The sequence below is a fragment of the Gasterosteus aculeatus genome, chromosome X, assembly GCF_964276395.1.
Source record: "Gasterosteus aculeatus chromosome X, fGasAcu3.hap1.1, whole genome shotgun sequence".
NCBI classification, from domain to species: domain Eukaryota; kingdom Metazoa; phylum Chordata; class Actinopteri; order Perciformes; family Gasterosteidae; genus Gasterosteus; species Gasterosteus aculeatus.
In genome coordinates, this window is record NC_135698.1 from 6,796,656 (window position 1) to 6,812,097 (window position 15,442).

The following is a 15,442-nucleotide window of genomic DNA, read 5'->3' on the forward strand; positions in this document are numbered from 1 at the left end:
TCATTACACACACACGCGAGCGTCCAACGTGAGAGTCGGTATCTGTCCGGCGTTACGTGTGTGAGAAAGCTGAGAAACTATAGTGTGTCTATGTGGGTTGTACCGCTCTCCCCTCCCGCCTCACGCGTTCGCGTGTGTGTGTGTGTGTGTGTTTGTCAGCAGTGGGCGACGTGTCCTCCTCTACGGCGCTCTGTAATAAAGCCATTAATCACGTCCAACGTTTTGGGACAAACGGGCCGCGCTGCGCTCGCTGCGGGACGTCTCACTCCCTCTCCGTCCCAGGACGCCACATCAGAGGTCGGTGCACTGGAGTGGAATGCCAAGCATCCCGGCGTGGTGTCGCCCGCGTGCACCACATATCTAGTGTGTCCATGTGGGGGGGTGAGGCTCGCCAACAGGGCCAAAATAAAAATGCAAAAGGTTTTTTCATATTACACACGATTTAAAATTGTTTAGCTTTTTTGCTTAAACCGTCGAAGCCTACAAAAGACATTACAAACATTATATCATACACCATTTAGAAAATCAAGCAGATACACATAGGAGACCATGCAGTAATAATTGACTTGATTTCTCATTTCTTTAGCTGTGATGCACAGCATACTTATGCTAATACGTCCTGATTGCTCATTTAATTGCGCATTTGATTGACAAAAGATCGATTCAACTAAAATATATATCAATAATATATACATAATTAACCGGTTTGATTAATAATTTCTCACCAATACTAATAGTCGTTCTCTCGTTCTTTTTTTCCTTTTCTATTTCACAGGGCCGTCCTATTTTTTTGTATTTAACAGATTAACCGGCTAATCAAAAGAAAGTAATCAATAGATTTATTCACTAAAGTTGCCATATTTGAGAACGTCAGCATATGCTGCACACACACACACACACACACACACATTATTTCTCATTCACATGCAAGCTACTCAGTCAGTGTGAAAGGTAGCGGCGTCACATGTTGCGGTCGCCGTGTGGCGCGTCACGCTCGACTCCCCGAGCTAATTAATGTGTTCCTTTTTATCCATCAATCCCCTTTAGCTGACGTCAGCGGCTTTTCCACAGCTCCAATGGTGATGCATAAGCAATGAGAGACTTTCCATCATCTCACACGGTCCGTGGTCCACTGAGGAATCGTTCTTATTTGAAATCCCACTCTGACTTTTCTAGGCAGTAGCTGGAGGGGCGAGGTAATAAACGTTCTGAGGCCTCACCATGCGCCCGCATTATTCTAAAGCAATAGAAATGTAAAAGCTTTTGAGTGTCTTATTTATCTTTTTTTTCCCCATTCACTTACACGTGTGCACGGTATTGATTAAGGAGTGCTGTCTTTGCAGAATTTCTATGCGTTAATGGAACGCTCTTATCACAGCACTTTCCCTCTCCCCTCGTTTTCCCGCTACATCGCCGTGGCCGCTCTCAATCTGTGCGCGCCACTCTTGCTCTTCTGCTTCCGTCCGCACTTACTGTAAGGACCTTCTCACACCTCTGCACTCCAATCTCTCACACACACTCACACACAATGCACATAGAGACAATCCTCCTTAAATCGATCAACTCTCCAGGCTCTTCTGTCTGCTTTATTTCCTTTAAATCCTTCCCCTTTCTGATATTTCCTCTCCTCTCTTTTCTCTTCTATCTGCATCAACTCTATTTATTTTACCTTTTTTTTTAACCTTTTTCTCTCCTCTCTCCAGACTTGGACTTTCGCTACTTCTGGAAGTGGAGCGCGTTCGAGGACTACCTGCTCTTCTGCTTCGGCTTCACCGTGCTCTGCGCCGTCGTCACCCTGCTGCTGCTGGACTCGCCCCTGTTCGTGGAGACGCTGGGCTCCGCCGCCGTGATGTTCGAGGCCATGCTGGGTCTCCCGCAGCTGCTGCAGAACTTCCACAACAGCTCCACCAAAGGCATGAGGTACGGCGGCTTTAAGGCGGAGCCAGTTGCATCAGTGCTCAATCACATGTCATGGAAAGTATTCTCATTAAGCTCAATCTGCAGAGAACGCACGTCATTTATGGTCTCCAGAAGCTTACAAGGTCGTTTATAATCAGTGAGTCAAGGTTTGGGTGAACCCAATTATCAACAGTTATCCGACAGTTATCGACCTAAATGCATTACCAATGACAAACAGTGACCCGGTGATTGGTTGCATACATTCCCTCCTTTCAGGAAGTTTAAAAAAAAAAAAATGTAATGAGAAATATTCTCGATGGTATTATTGCAAGTCACGAATCCAAAGAGGAAGGAGAATGTGAAGGAGGGGAACAAAAAAAAGGCTTAGCTTGCATTTTGAATTTCTTTCTTGTTAACATGATGTCACAGTGTACATTGATTTGGACTGTGAGATCAATTGCACCCATAATGGTACAGAAACCTGTAATAACATCATTACATTCTAATTGTTTCTCATCTGTCTTAAGTGCAAAAACCAGACATATACAGTGTCCGTGTGTGTGTGTGTAGTCGCGTGCTTCACTGGTCACCAATTCCTGGAAGTATATTTATATGTATAAAAAAAAACACGTTTTAGTTTTTCTCTCCAGGCCACAGCCCCTGCCATTTTATTTTACTTTACGTAGATATTCAGTAATTGTGGACTTATGTCAAATATAATTTCCTGTAGGTCAGATTTACTGTACAAACGGCGAGCTGTTCTTCCTCTGTTCTATGCTCCATTTCACATCACGTCCTCAGGGTGCACATCTGGGCTTGCACTCCCCGTGAACATCCATCCAACTCGATACCCCATCAAAGATTAAATATGCAATAACACTACATTAGGCCTCTGAAGGGACTGATGAAAATGCGAGGGGCATCACTTTGCTAAAGATTCCTGGTCTCCTACTCGATGACGTGATGATGTACTATGAACCACCAAAACAACAACACTTATTGGAATAAACTTTGAATTCTTTCCAGAAAATAACACACTTTCACCCTTTGTTGTTTTCTGCCCTCGCTATCAATCTCCCCGGCCTACTTGGACAAATGAGCCTTTGGGGGGTTTTGGAACCAGCGCATTCAGCACTTTTCGCTTTGCACATCACATGATTTAGGACTTTGGACTCTTGTTGCGTGTACTTAAGGACTGAGATGGCGAGTGCGTGGATCTGCTCACCAGCTGGTCTCATGATCAGCTTCTCCCACATGCATGTTGCGGCAGAGAGGGACACACACAGGCGTGTTCAGTCGTGCTCAGTGGGATTATGCTGCATGGGCACTAGTGACAATGTGCGCGTCTGTGTGTGTGTGTGTGTGTGTGTGCGCGCACACAATGTGCACATTCATACCACAACTCCAGGGAAACGTTGGAAGGGAGAGGATGGGGACGGGAAGATACCAGAACAGAGACAGTATTAGAGGCAAGAGTGATGAAGTAAACAGCAGAAGAGTAAATCTAAAGCGCCTCGATCCCTTACCCACGCTGTTTCATTTCTCATGTGAACCAGGCAAATTCAAATAGATATTAAATATTCCAAAGGTAAAGCACAATTAGATTTACTCAATTCAATCAGATATTGACAAATTATAAGCCTAATTAGCAATTTAGCAGCCGGGAAAGCATCCGTGTGTGTCTTAAAATATACTTGTGACTTTGTTTTGTGGGACAAATTGCATATTTCTGTTGTTCTTTTTCACATTAATTAATTAATTTATTCAACAGCAGCAGCAACACTGATGATAAAAATATATCTCCGGATTAAAGAAGATTGAACCACCAAGTATTTTGTTGTGTGTGTGAGCTTCACGTAGAAAATGAAGGCACATAACTGTCGCCAGTGGGTTAATGCGCTTTAGGAAGATCCACTCCAGTTTTGTGCCGAGCTGTTAACGATTCACTGCCATAATGGAAAATAATACAGTATATGGAAAGGATTGCATGTATGAATGTGTTTCCAAATGCATTCCAAAATGATGTGATGAAAATGAAATCTTTATTTGTTATTCCATGAATATGAATAACTTTAAATATATAAATGCATCAACACAGTACAAGAAAAGAAGCTCTGCCAAACAGAAATCCCTCCAAATCTCTACCACATACCGTAGAAACAAAAGTAAATGCAAGTCCTCAAAATCTCCGGGCTTATCTTGCCCCAGGAAAGTCAGGGGCAATGACTTTGATCGCGTTAACAATGGCAAACGCTATTAAATGTCCTGCGCTTACGCAATGCGCGATGCAAGCAGCACGTGCACGGACGCTCTCACGCCATGAACACATATCAGAGAGACACAAAGACCGACGGATTAAATTCTAGTTGACCCTTTGGTGGTTAGAAGAAGACATTCACTTTTGTTGGTGATGGAAGTGTTTGGTTTGATACAATTGTATTTGAATCATAAATCTTTCTGCTGTTTCTGTTATTCTTCTTGCAATCAGCTAATGTTGCCTTCTCTTAAATGCACAAATAGTCACATAAATATTGGGAATACTCACCACATATAAACAAACCTACCTAGATTGCATTGGGAATTAAATTAAATTAAAGTTTTGGGGAATTTGATTATACTTAATATGTAAAAACATTGGATCTGCAGGTGTAGAAAAGACGTCTGCTGGTCATCGTTGCAGCACGTTGGACCATCTCTCTGTCTGTATAGAGGATGTGGCGCCGGCGTCTGGTTAGTAGTTTAGCTGGAAATAATAATCCCACGTTTCAAACATAAGTGCTGAATTTGAATCGGGGGCGTCCCATCATTGATATGAATCATCAACATTCACAGCGTGTTCCCGTGTTTTTTCAGTTTGTTTGCTGTTAAGCAACATGGAGGAACATTTGTCTATTTGACGTGGACACAGAGATGTGTTCTTTAATCGCGTCACTTTCCACCCATTGATGCCATATAAACATCTCTGAGTAAAATGTACCACATATGCAGCCGGTGTCCTGACCCACACCTCGCAGATATGCTCCCGTTTGGGACGCACAACCCAGGTCCACAGGTCACAACCGGGAGAAACAATTATCCATCTGTGTGAGGAAAACGCAAATCCAGATTGCTTTAACGTCTCACAATTGACTGCCCTGAGCTCGACCGGTCGCTTCCTGCCTCGAATAGTTTGACAAAGTTGTCTTCATGCTTAGAGGCCATTACAGTTTCTGCATGCAATGTGAAGCCACCATCTCGGGGTCCCGGTAAGACGAACGCTTGAAGGGTGTCACTCAGAACCGAGCGCAAGAAACAAGCTGCTCTCTGGGATGCTGTGAGAGTGACAGATAGACAGAGAAGGCGGCGAGAGCTGAATGTGCAGCTGTACCCAGTAATACGACAGGTGTTCTGTGCTCTTCATCCACTGGACATCCATCTCATTCATGACAATAATGTGCAGTGAATTGAATTGAGAGACTCTAGACGCAAAGATGCAGAGATACATATATCCGCTGTCGCGGAGTGGCAGTGTGAAGGTTGGCAGCTTTGGGGCGGAACTGTGAGAGGGGAAAGGATGTGAAATAGATAAAGGGTTAATGAGAGGGAAGAGGAAAAACAGGCGCACTCCCCAGGCCGCCGAGCTCAGAGTGCGGAGCAATCACTCACGCACAACGACGCCTTGTTGTTGTTTGTGGTATCGGGGCGAACAGGTGAGGTGCAGAACTCAGCAAGGTGGTCAGGTGTCTCTGTGATTTAGTGTCTAATGAAGAACTAGAAAGGAAAGGATGTGAGGAAATAGAACACAATAGTGGAAATGACCTGCTTTGATTTGATGTATCTATGAGCAATAAAATAGTCTGAATTCTTTAACAATGCGTATAATCTGACAAATTTGTGAAGCAATTGTTTTGGACAGAGCTCTTCCTCATCATGCAAAGACAGCGGCACTATTTAAATATTAAGAGCCATCATCAGGATTATCTTATAAACCTCCCAAACATGTATGATTACACATTACAATGTGAGCTCATACTGTGAGTAATTGGACTAGAGGCTTCTTCTTCCTTGACTCTATTCACCAGGGCATTCATGTTTAATCACTCATTAAATTAAAAACAATTCTAAATTGTTTGATTACTCCATTCAATTACGTTTGATCAATTTAACACATATTGCAAACTTTGTCGTTTAGGGCTCTGCTTAAAATGTGCCTGTCAGCAATTTAAAATGTGTCATACGTCTGTGAATGTCCAATTGGTAAATTTGAGTTTAGCGTAGCATTCCAGAATGGGCTACAATGTTATTATGTGACCATTTTCTAAAGGCAAATCAAAAAAAGCCGACGTGTCTCATTGTGACTTGTTTACATCCTCCGAAATCATCATCATTGAGCAAACTCTGTCTCATGCTCCCTCCTCTCCTCGCCTCCCCGTGGCTTCGTTAGGTGAAGTAGAATCTCTCCGTGGGGCAGGTTGGGAACTTTCCCTTGTTTGCCTGCGTGCGATCGATCAACATGCATTATTCATAGTTAGTGGGTTAAGAGCAGCTCGGCTTCTTTTCCGTTGGGCCCTTTGATTTTCGTCTTTCTATCTGCCCCCCCCCCCACACACACACCTCCCCCCTCCTCAGGCAGAGCTGCAGCCCTGCTGATAAATCACCTCACACACCCCCTCATGTGTGGGCCCGCATGTGAATACAGAGATACGCTCGCACGGACACAAACACACACATTGTGTGAATGTAAACAGGCTGGAAGAGAGATGGAAGTGTAGCTCTTGTAAACGTCATCCTTTGCAACTCCAGTGTGTCTCCTTCCATGGAATTGTGTATCAGTGCAACTAAACAAATACATGGACTCTGTAATAGTCCCACATCACCTTTCCACTTAAAGGGTTATTCCTGCACTGGTTCTACTTTGTGATCTTTCTTTACTTCACGCGGTCGTGGAAGAATGTCTCAAATGACTTTTGGTCACAACATGTTTTCAGTCAGGAAAAACTCACCATAAAATGCAGATTAATCTGCCATTTGAAAAGCTCCAGTCATCACACAGCCAGTGTTGGTGTTAAGAAGACAAACCAGTGGACCCGGTGTGTCTCAGCCTGAAATAGAAATGTTGTTCATTCAAAGGATTTCATAGTTGTCAACATTGATTCTGTAAACTTTGAGCTCCTGTATGTCATTGACTACATGTTGATTCAAATTGGTATAAAACCATTTCTTTCTAGTTGGCCTTTGCTCCATCGATTCCTCCCAACGTCCATCCATCCAATGGTCGCTTGGGCAGCAAACCAGGTGGAAGGAGCAGAGGAGGCAGGAGACGGAAGATAACAAGACAACAGTTGACAGTAGTAGAGGCAGAAAAGAGAAATGAAGCCGTGTGTGAGGATTTAGAGGCAGGTTGAAGACAGAGGAGTTAATGGGAAGAAGATCAAGGGTTGTAAGGTGTAACTTCACTCATTAATGGATGGTTAGAAATTGCATCCATCAATTTTTTGTCTTTTTAATCCAATAAAAGTTGAAGGTGTCCTCTGCAGATATTAGCTTATAGAGTTTTGGACAGTTATTTTCCATATTTCACTGCATATCCAATAATTGGTGCTGATACAATTGGTGGATGTTTTTTTATGGCGTAAGGGAAGAAGTAACGGATGCAAGGACTTTACAGAATTGGACAAATACAGAAATGGGCATCAGTTGGATGGATAGAATTCTAGCACGGATTTGGAAACGGCTGAGCCTTGCAGTTGTCTTCAACCCGCCATAAGATGCTGCTTTGCAGAGTGACATTTAAAGATCTTTGGGCCGTGAAATCACGGTCCGTCGGAAATGCAGCGACCCCGCTCGTGTCCTTTTTAACTCCCTGCCTCTCCCTTTTCTCTGTCCCTCTTTCCAAATGTCACTCACCCCCCCCCCTTCCGGTGTTTAGTGTTCCACTTGTCCACGCCAGCCGCTTAGAGGAGCTAATAGCCGGCCTGTCAGCTCTCGTTCAACAAACGGCACATTTCGCTGGTGGCCCACATACAGCACACCATGCAATCAGATCCCCCCCCCCCCCTCCCCCCCCCCCGCTTCCCCCGGTCCTGTTACTCTCCAACTATCAGAGTGGGTTCGTCTCTCACCAGATTTATCGACCCGTCTCCGGGACACATTGTCGTCCATCTTTCATCATTTTCCTTTCTACCTCCATCCTCCCACATCCATCTTCGAGCTCCCTCATTTTTCTCTGCATCCTGGCACCCTTTCCTCTCTCACCTCTCGCCACTTGCTCAGATGAAGGCGTCAGGTCGGCGGCAATCGATGAGAGACTTGTCCAGGCTGAGCTGAAATGAGTCAGCGTGAGTGCGTTTAGTGTGTGCGCGTACGCATGTGTGCAGAGGACATCGATCAAATGAAGACGTCCACGGGTTGCGTTTTTCCGTCAATCTGCATTTCAAAGTGTCTTGGTGCGAGTTGAAGCGAGCTGGCGCACATGCTTGTTGACGGTGGAGCCTGCTGGCGTGTTTGACACCGGAGTCGTCGGTCAATATTTCTAAATCGACTCCATACTAACTCCCTTTTCCCGGTGGACACTTAACGCCTCGCTCGAGACCAAGTTCAAGCGTTTGTTCTCCGTGTCTTTCATCACCTGTCAGCTGAGGTCCCATGGATGGAGCTACACGGGACTAGCATGACAAACAAACGCGCGTGAAATGCGTGCATGCATGCACGTGTGTGTGTGTGTGTGTGTGTGTGTGTGTGTGTGTGTGTGTGTGTTCCTGCCGGAGTGACCTCAAACTGGCATTTTGTCCCCATTCTGCAGCGCCGCTTCAGAGACTGCCTTTGCACAGACGACCCGCCCCGCTTAATTACACTGCTAATGACTCATCCTCGTTAATGATGTTTGCCGTCTCTTGAGCAAAGAAATGAGCCTACGGGGGGAACAGGGAGGTCAGGCAGAGGCAGGGAAGAAGAGCAGGTTATAGGCTGAGAGGAGGAAGAAGAAGAAATTAAAGTTGGAGGGCTTTGGAGAGACGGAGGACACACTGTTATAAACGTGAGGGATGTGAGAATATAAAGTTGACAAATGGTGGAAATTAAAACTGCCTCCAATGAATTAAGTATTGTATATTAATAGTGTTCTTTATAATTGCGTTGTTCTGCCGAGTTTTAAATGTAAGTTGTTTTGGGTACAAATTGTTCCAACAAGCGGTCTCGCTGTGCCGTAAAACGCAACTTCATTATTTGGCTTTATCATGCAAGCTGAGACAAGCCCCACATCTTATTCCCTTTTACAGGGAAGAGGTAAGTGGACCAAAGCCAGAGGCAATAAAAGTAAAGATGGCAGTCGAGCGGGACAACGGGGAAAGAAGAAAGTGGCGCGTTAAAAGTAAAATATGACGAGAGCGATGAAGCAAGGAATCCAAATTTCAGCAAACGGTGCCCTCTGATGAACAAAAAGCTTCAGTGGAACTCAGTAGTTCCCCTGAGAAATGCCGGCACCTTAAGAGAGAAAAGTAAAAGCGTAACAATTTAAAATTCTTTAGCATTTATTTTTGGAGGAATCCAATGCCATTTTTGTGCTGTTTTGTTTTCTTACTGAAGGTTTAAATTGTTAGGAGAGGACAACACATCAGTGAGGCTCAAACATGCTGTAAACAAGCGCTCCTTGGTCGTCCTCTGGGAGAGGTGCAAACAGCCTGATTCTTGCCAAAGCCTGAGGTTAAATTGGAGGTGGGAGGACGCTGTGTGTTGACAGCAGCAGATTGGCTTTGTCTTGTCTGCTAGTTAAGGGTGAGTAATAAAGTGTAACTGCAGCAGAAGTATACGGGAGTCACAGAGACGGTCAAACTGACACCGTTGTGTCTTTTATTCGGCATTATCGGTTTCTCGTCATAAGCCTCCATAAGCTACTGGTCATTCCCCGGCAAGTCGAGCGTGGCGGAAAAAAAACACTGATCATGGGTGAAAAATATTTATAGTTTTGTTGAGAACTGTGTCAACATTATAGGAAATCAATTCCGCTTGTGAATCAGTGAACTTCAGTCGTAGAGAAATGGTGGGAGGACAAACCCCCGAGGAGCGCGTAGCATGATGGTTCTTCTGCCATGTGAGACGTCCAAGACCCAGAGAGCCTAGAGAGTCAATTAATCAATTAAAAGCACCATGGGGCCCAGCAGGACGACAGCAAAGGACCTCTCAAATCTCATAGTCAAGTAAGCGAGTGTCAGAGATTGCGGGGACGGTAGAGTTAAAAAACAAAAGGGACTTTAATTGTCAAAAAGGTTAAAGCAAAGGCCAAGGGACAAAACGGGAGACAGGAACTGCGAACAACGAGAGACAAGGACATGCGTGGCGAAAGACAATGACGCGACCAGTGACAACAGACACACATGGGAGGTGCAGGTGATTGGACACAGGTGGAAACTATTAAGACGATCACGGGGTGACATGACAAGGCAGGAAGTGAAGTTACCCGGGGACACGAGTGGCAGAAAACTACAAAATATAACATGAAGTGAACCACACCGTGACAGCGAGGCACTGGGTGTCTTATCACAACGAGGAGTAATGTTGTGTCCACACATTCAAACGGATGGTACTGGTGTCAAACTGGTGCAGACTGTTTTTCGAATCCGCTCACACAGATATTGGTCCAATCAAATGACCACAGACATGGTCAGTATGAACCAGAAGGAGAATAAAACACATTACAATACAACTTCCATTTCTTCTTTTTTTGTTTATTACAATCACCGAATAAGTAAACAATTTAAAAAAGACACGTTGGATATGAATAAAAAGCTCCTGTAGCTGTGCAGCCCACAGCACAGTTTGCAGCCTGATTCAGTTTGGGTTGTTCATTGCATTTCGATACCACAACAGTGATAGTAATGATGTCCTCGCTTCCACGCCGGGGACGGAGTGTTGGACCTGGAGGCAGCCCGGGGACAGTTGGGGGGTTCGACATGACTCTGCGAGGAGAGCTCAAGGACAGCATACCGGACAAGCTGTCCCCAAAGTCATTAGGCTGCACCCATCTTCCCATATCTATCTCACGCAGGTCTCCTCCTCACCCACAGCCGTCCCCGTCTTTCTCTCTGCTGGTTTTGTCGTCTTTGCGCCGCCTCTCTCTTACTGCCTGCTAAATAAATACTGTCCTCTGCAGGCTCCGGCGCTCCGTCTCCTCCTCCTGTACACTATGTCTCACTGATGACTGATGGTCCCGCTCCGTCCCCAAGCCCAGTCAGCACTAATAAAAAAAAAAGAAAAAGGACAAACTCATATTACATGCATCCCTGTGGGACACCGGCTGTCCAGAGAGCCAGAATAAACCGAGGGAGCAGAGAGCAGGTAGAGAAGGAGATCTATAATTCATCACTGTTGGTGTGCAAAACTTGCAGAGAGCTAAAGAGATGCACCTCCCGAAAACATGCACTTGCCAGACACAGCAGACGTCTAATTGGACATGAGTCTGTTTTCAAAAATAACACCGGTATCAATTCTAAGCGTCGGAGCTTCACTTCATTGTCCAATTCTTCCATAATAGTTTTTTTCTCCAGGCGCGGAATTGCGTCGGGCGAAATTGATGTGGAACCGTTGGATTGAATCCAAAAACATAAATCAAAGACCACCTGACTAACGATTTTGCAACTGTGTGTCCAAATTAAAAAAGAAATGAGATTCTACATGAGAGGTTCCCGCACAGCAGCACAGCGGCGGGAGAATGAATCGGGCGTAAGGGCGAAAGGAACGCGACGGTAAACTCGAGACGGCGCCGAAAGAAATGTGTGTGTGTGTGTGTGTGGGGGGGGGGGGGAGAAGAAAAAGTGGAGGAGTAAAGGATGCGAGGATAACCTTTCACAAGACTCCTGCAGCTCATTGATTTCTTTCATTTTCTTTTTTTAATGCAATCCAGATATTTCTCACACCGCTGGAAGTAAATGAAGATGCTGGGAAAAATCTGTCAAGGGATCTTTAGCTGCTGTTATTTTACTTTTAATGCAGTTTTTTATATTGGGTTCTGATGAACTTCCATGGAAGGGAGAATACTGAAAAATGTGGGTTTAATGAGAAGATGGACACCACTCTCATGCTGAGGAGTAACATCTGCAAGAAATTGTTTTCTTGGGTCGAGACCCTCTTTGTCCAATGCTGTCCAATGCTTTGCATAACAGCAGTTAAATGTAAAGTGTAATGTAATAAGAATGTAGCTGTAGCCAGCAGATTTAGCTTAGCTTAGCATACATACTGGGAACTGTAAAAACCCACATTTTCCTTTGGGAGAAAACTTAATTCTGAGTGTCTTCACACCTTCCCCGCTCTGTCTGCTTCTCTGTGTCCCCGCTGCTGCAGTGTGAAGATGGTGCTGCTGTGGACGGCCGGCGACGTTTTCAAGACCTCCTACTTCGTGATGAACGAAAGCCCGTCTCAGTTCTGGGTTTGCGGGTCGGTTCAGATCGTAATCGATGTGGCCATCCTGCTGCAGGTCCTTCTCTACGGCCAGGACACACGGGACAAGCTGGGTTGAACGTGTTTCCGCGGGCAGTAAAGCGCAAAATTCAATTTTTCATTTTTTTTCGCAAAATTCGCATTTATTCCAATTATGGTAGACATCAAGAACATAACCGCCGTTAATGTATAAATATGGAATCATCTCACCCAAATGGTTTACCTTCAAGTGCAATTAAGAAAACTGTTTTCATCAAACTAGTTAGCATGTTTGTTCGAGCACTAATAACCACAACTTTGCCTTTAACTTTTACAAGCATGTTATGTGTTGTATTTATTTGTTCTGTGTTACATTACCTAGATTCTTAGGTATAAACTGCAGGAGAGAAACGTTGCTCCAGCTGCCGTCCTGCACCAGTAGCGCTGGAATCTACTGCCTGACTGATGAGTCTCCCAGTTTACACTACACATCTCACTGAACTTTTCTCACAATACACAGTATGTGTTTGGGGGAGGGGGGGGGGCAGCAGGGGGGTTGTTTGGGTGTTGCGTGCATGCTGTTGAAATTGATTTTTGCAGCGCCGAACTCAGCACGAACACCAAGTAATTGTAAAAAAACACAGGACATCAATCTGTGCGCTGTGTGACTCTGCTTTGTGGTTTAATTGACAAGCAACGCAGTCCTTCCGCAGTACATGACAATGGTGAGAACAGTACCAAAAAAACACGCGTCACTGCGATGGAATGCTTTGTGCAGCACCTCAGTCACAAAATCCTCTGTAGACACCAAAGAACGCTTCAGGCTCCAGATCACGTGACGCAGTATTAACGGTATTACTGTTAGTGTTTGTGGCATTGTCAATTGTCTTCCTCCCAATACTCGTCTTTAGTGCTCATTCTAATTCTGGGACGTCTTTTTTTGCTATTTCAAAAAGCGACAGAATGACTTTATTAAGGGTTCTGGATCAGTATGTTTAAATGAACATAATCAGCGGGAATATCATACTTTGTTCTACCTTGATCTCTTTTTTAACACGTTTAGTGTCAACGCACTCGTCACCCACCTGCTGTTTTTTGACTCTTAAGCAAGCAATACTTAAGTAAGACTTAATTTAAGGGTAAGACTTAATTCTTGCTAGCTTTTTAATGCAGAGAACAACGACACCCCGGGAGGGCTGGAATATCGCTGCCTGCTCTCCCAGGAAATGTCAAACTACCCTCCCCTTAGCCAAAAGAAAACACACCAACCCCCCTCATCTGAACTGCCTCACCCCCCAATGTCCGTACGGCCCCTTTGATTCGAAGGCTTATTTTCCCTTTCAGCGCATGTATAGTTTTCTGTTGAAAGTATCGATGCAGGATGAAACAAATCATTACCAGCAGCTGATCAGTGGGCAGCGCAGGTTGTACTTTACTTCCCCCAAGCCATGATTTAATAAAATAGCAGAGGTTCTGTACCTGCTTACTAAGCATTTCGTGCACATTTTGAAGGTGATTACACGTATCGCACAGAAAACCTCCTCCTAGCTGCCGGTGTGCCGCCCTGAGCAATAGGATTAACATTACAAAGGGCTTTTTGAGACAAAGTTCACTCTCATTGTCTGCTCTCTGAATATGAAGCTGCAGCCGGCAGCCAGCTAGCTTAGCTTAGCATAAGGTCTAGAAATGGGCGAGCTTGGCAATGTTTGATGATGAACGAAAACCTCCAGCAAGTTGATGGTTCCGGCCCCGATCATTGGTCCCCTTCTGGAAGCGTTGGCATGCCGGAGTGTTTCCTGACATTATGCCAAATTACAGAAAGTGGATAGAAAGTAGAATGTTTGCTCTTTTCTCAAAATGTGCATTAATGTTGAAAGGTTTTTTGATCAATAATTGAGAGGCATTGTAGGATCACAGGCCAAAGAATCACTTTCTTTTCTGTTTGTATATGTGTATGAATCATCTATATGTGTGCTGGTGCTGATACACATACATACTGTTTTTGGGAAAGGTCAAATGGCATTTAAGTGTCCAGGTAGCTTATCAATGTTTCTAATGTCCGGCTAATACTGCGAGCGTTCTTTTTTTGTACTGTGACCTTCCATTGTGTAGTTTACTGTATTTGGGTACACATCCCTCCTTAAATTCTACTTCTCTTACATTGCATCTGTAAGATGGCATATTGAAAGCTGTCTGTTATCTGCATACCGCAGTTGAATTGGCAGATGTTTGTCTTTATAATGTCTCTCTTTTCAAGGGCAGCAGGACAGATTAGCACACGACAGGCTGGTTGTAATAATCCCTCTACAAAAAGATCCCATTGTGATAAACGTACATGTAGCCTTAACGCTGCGATACTGGTAAGAAATAGGTTTTCCAGTTCTGAGGAGGGAGAAACCTCACCACACATGAGGTGTTTCATGTGACACGATAAACATGATCAGTTACGACAAAACATATTCTGTGAAAAGCTTTCAATGTGATATTTCTTCAGGTAGTTTATTACAAGATCTGTCAAGTTCAAAGAACCACCAAAAAAGAACCTTTTAAAGTATTTGAAAGAATGGCACATCAGTAAAATGTTAAACGACAGTTTGATGGTTACAATTACATGTAAAGGCATTTGACGGTATACAATACGGACATTAAATATGGAAAATAGAGGCATGTGAAATATTTATCATGGTATTTTCTCAAATATAAACTATTTATATTTCACTACGTGGTCTTGTGTTTTTACTGTGTCGAAACGCGTAAATGTCTTCGAAAGAAAATGTTAACAAATGACTGTCTGCTCTGAGCGCCGCAGGATGCCAGTGCCACCATGATAAAATATTTAGGCCCCTTGGGATTAAGCCTGCTGCTGTTTGTAACGGGGTGAAATGATGAGTAAGGGTCAATTAAGGAATGTAGACGTAAAACAACTGACGGTCAATAGTAAAATATTAAAATGGATACAGTGGATAATGGGTGCATTTCTATGGTTTATAGATGAGCTGGGCACACTGTGTACTTCACCTGTAGGTGCCTTCCCTGTACTCATTTCCTCCATCCATTAGTAATAAGTTGACTTCAAGTCGGCATGGAGCAGATCGTCTGACGCCACGTGTCACGTGACTTTTTCCCCCCATGATGTTTTCAAGATTTTTCATAG

At 44.2% G+C, this 15,442-nt stretch overlaps 1 protein-coding gene across 1 annotated transcript in view; it reads left to right on the top strand.

Moving 5' to 3' along the window:
• LOC120809042 (solute carrier family 66 member 2) overlaps window positions 1–15,006 on the top strand; it is a 32,532-nt gene extending 17,526 nt beyond the window's left edge. Inside the window, exons 4-5 of the mRNA XM_040162576.2 lie at window positions 1,704–1,920; window positions 12,214–15,006. Of these exons, the coding sequence (XP_040018510.1) occupies window positions 1,704–1,920; window positions 12,214–12,388 (392 nt within the window). The 3' untranslated portion in view covers window positions 12,389–15,006. The remainder of the gene's footprint in view (window positions 1–1,703; window positions 1,921–12,213) is intronic.
• Window positions 15,007–15,442: the final 436 nt, after the last annotated feature.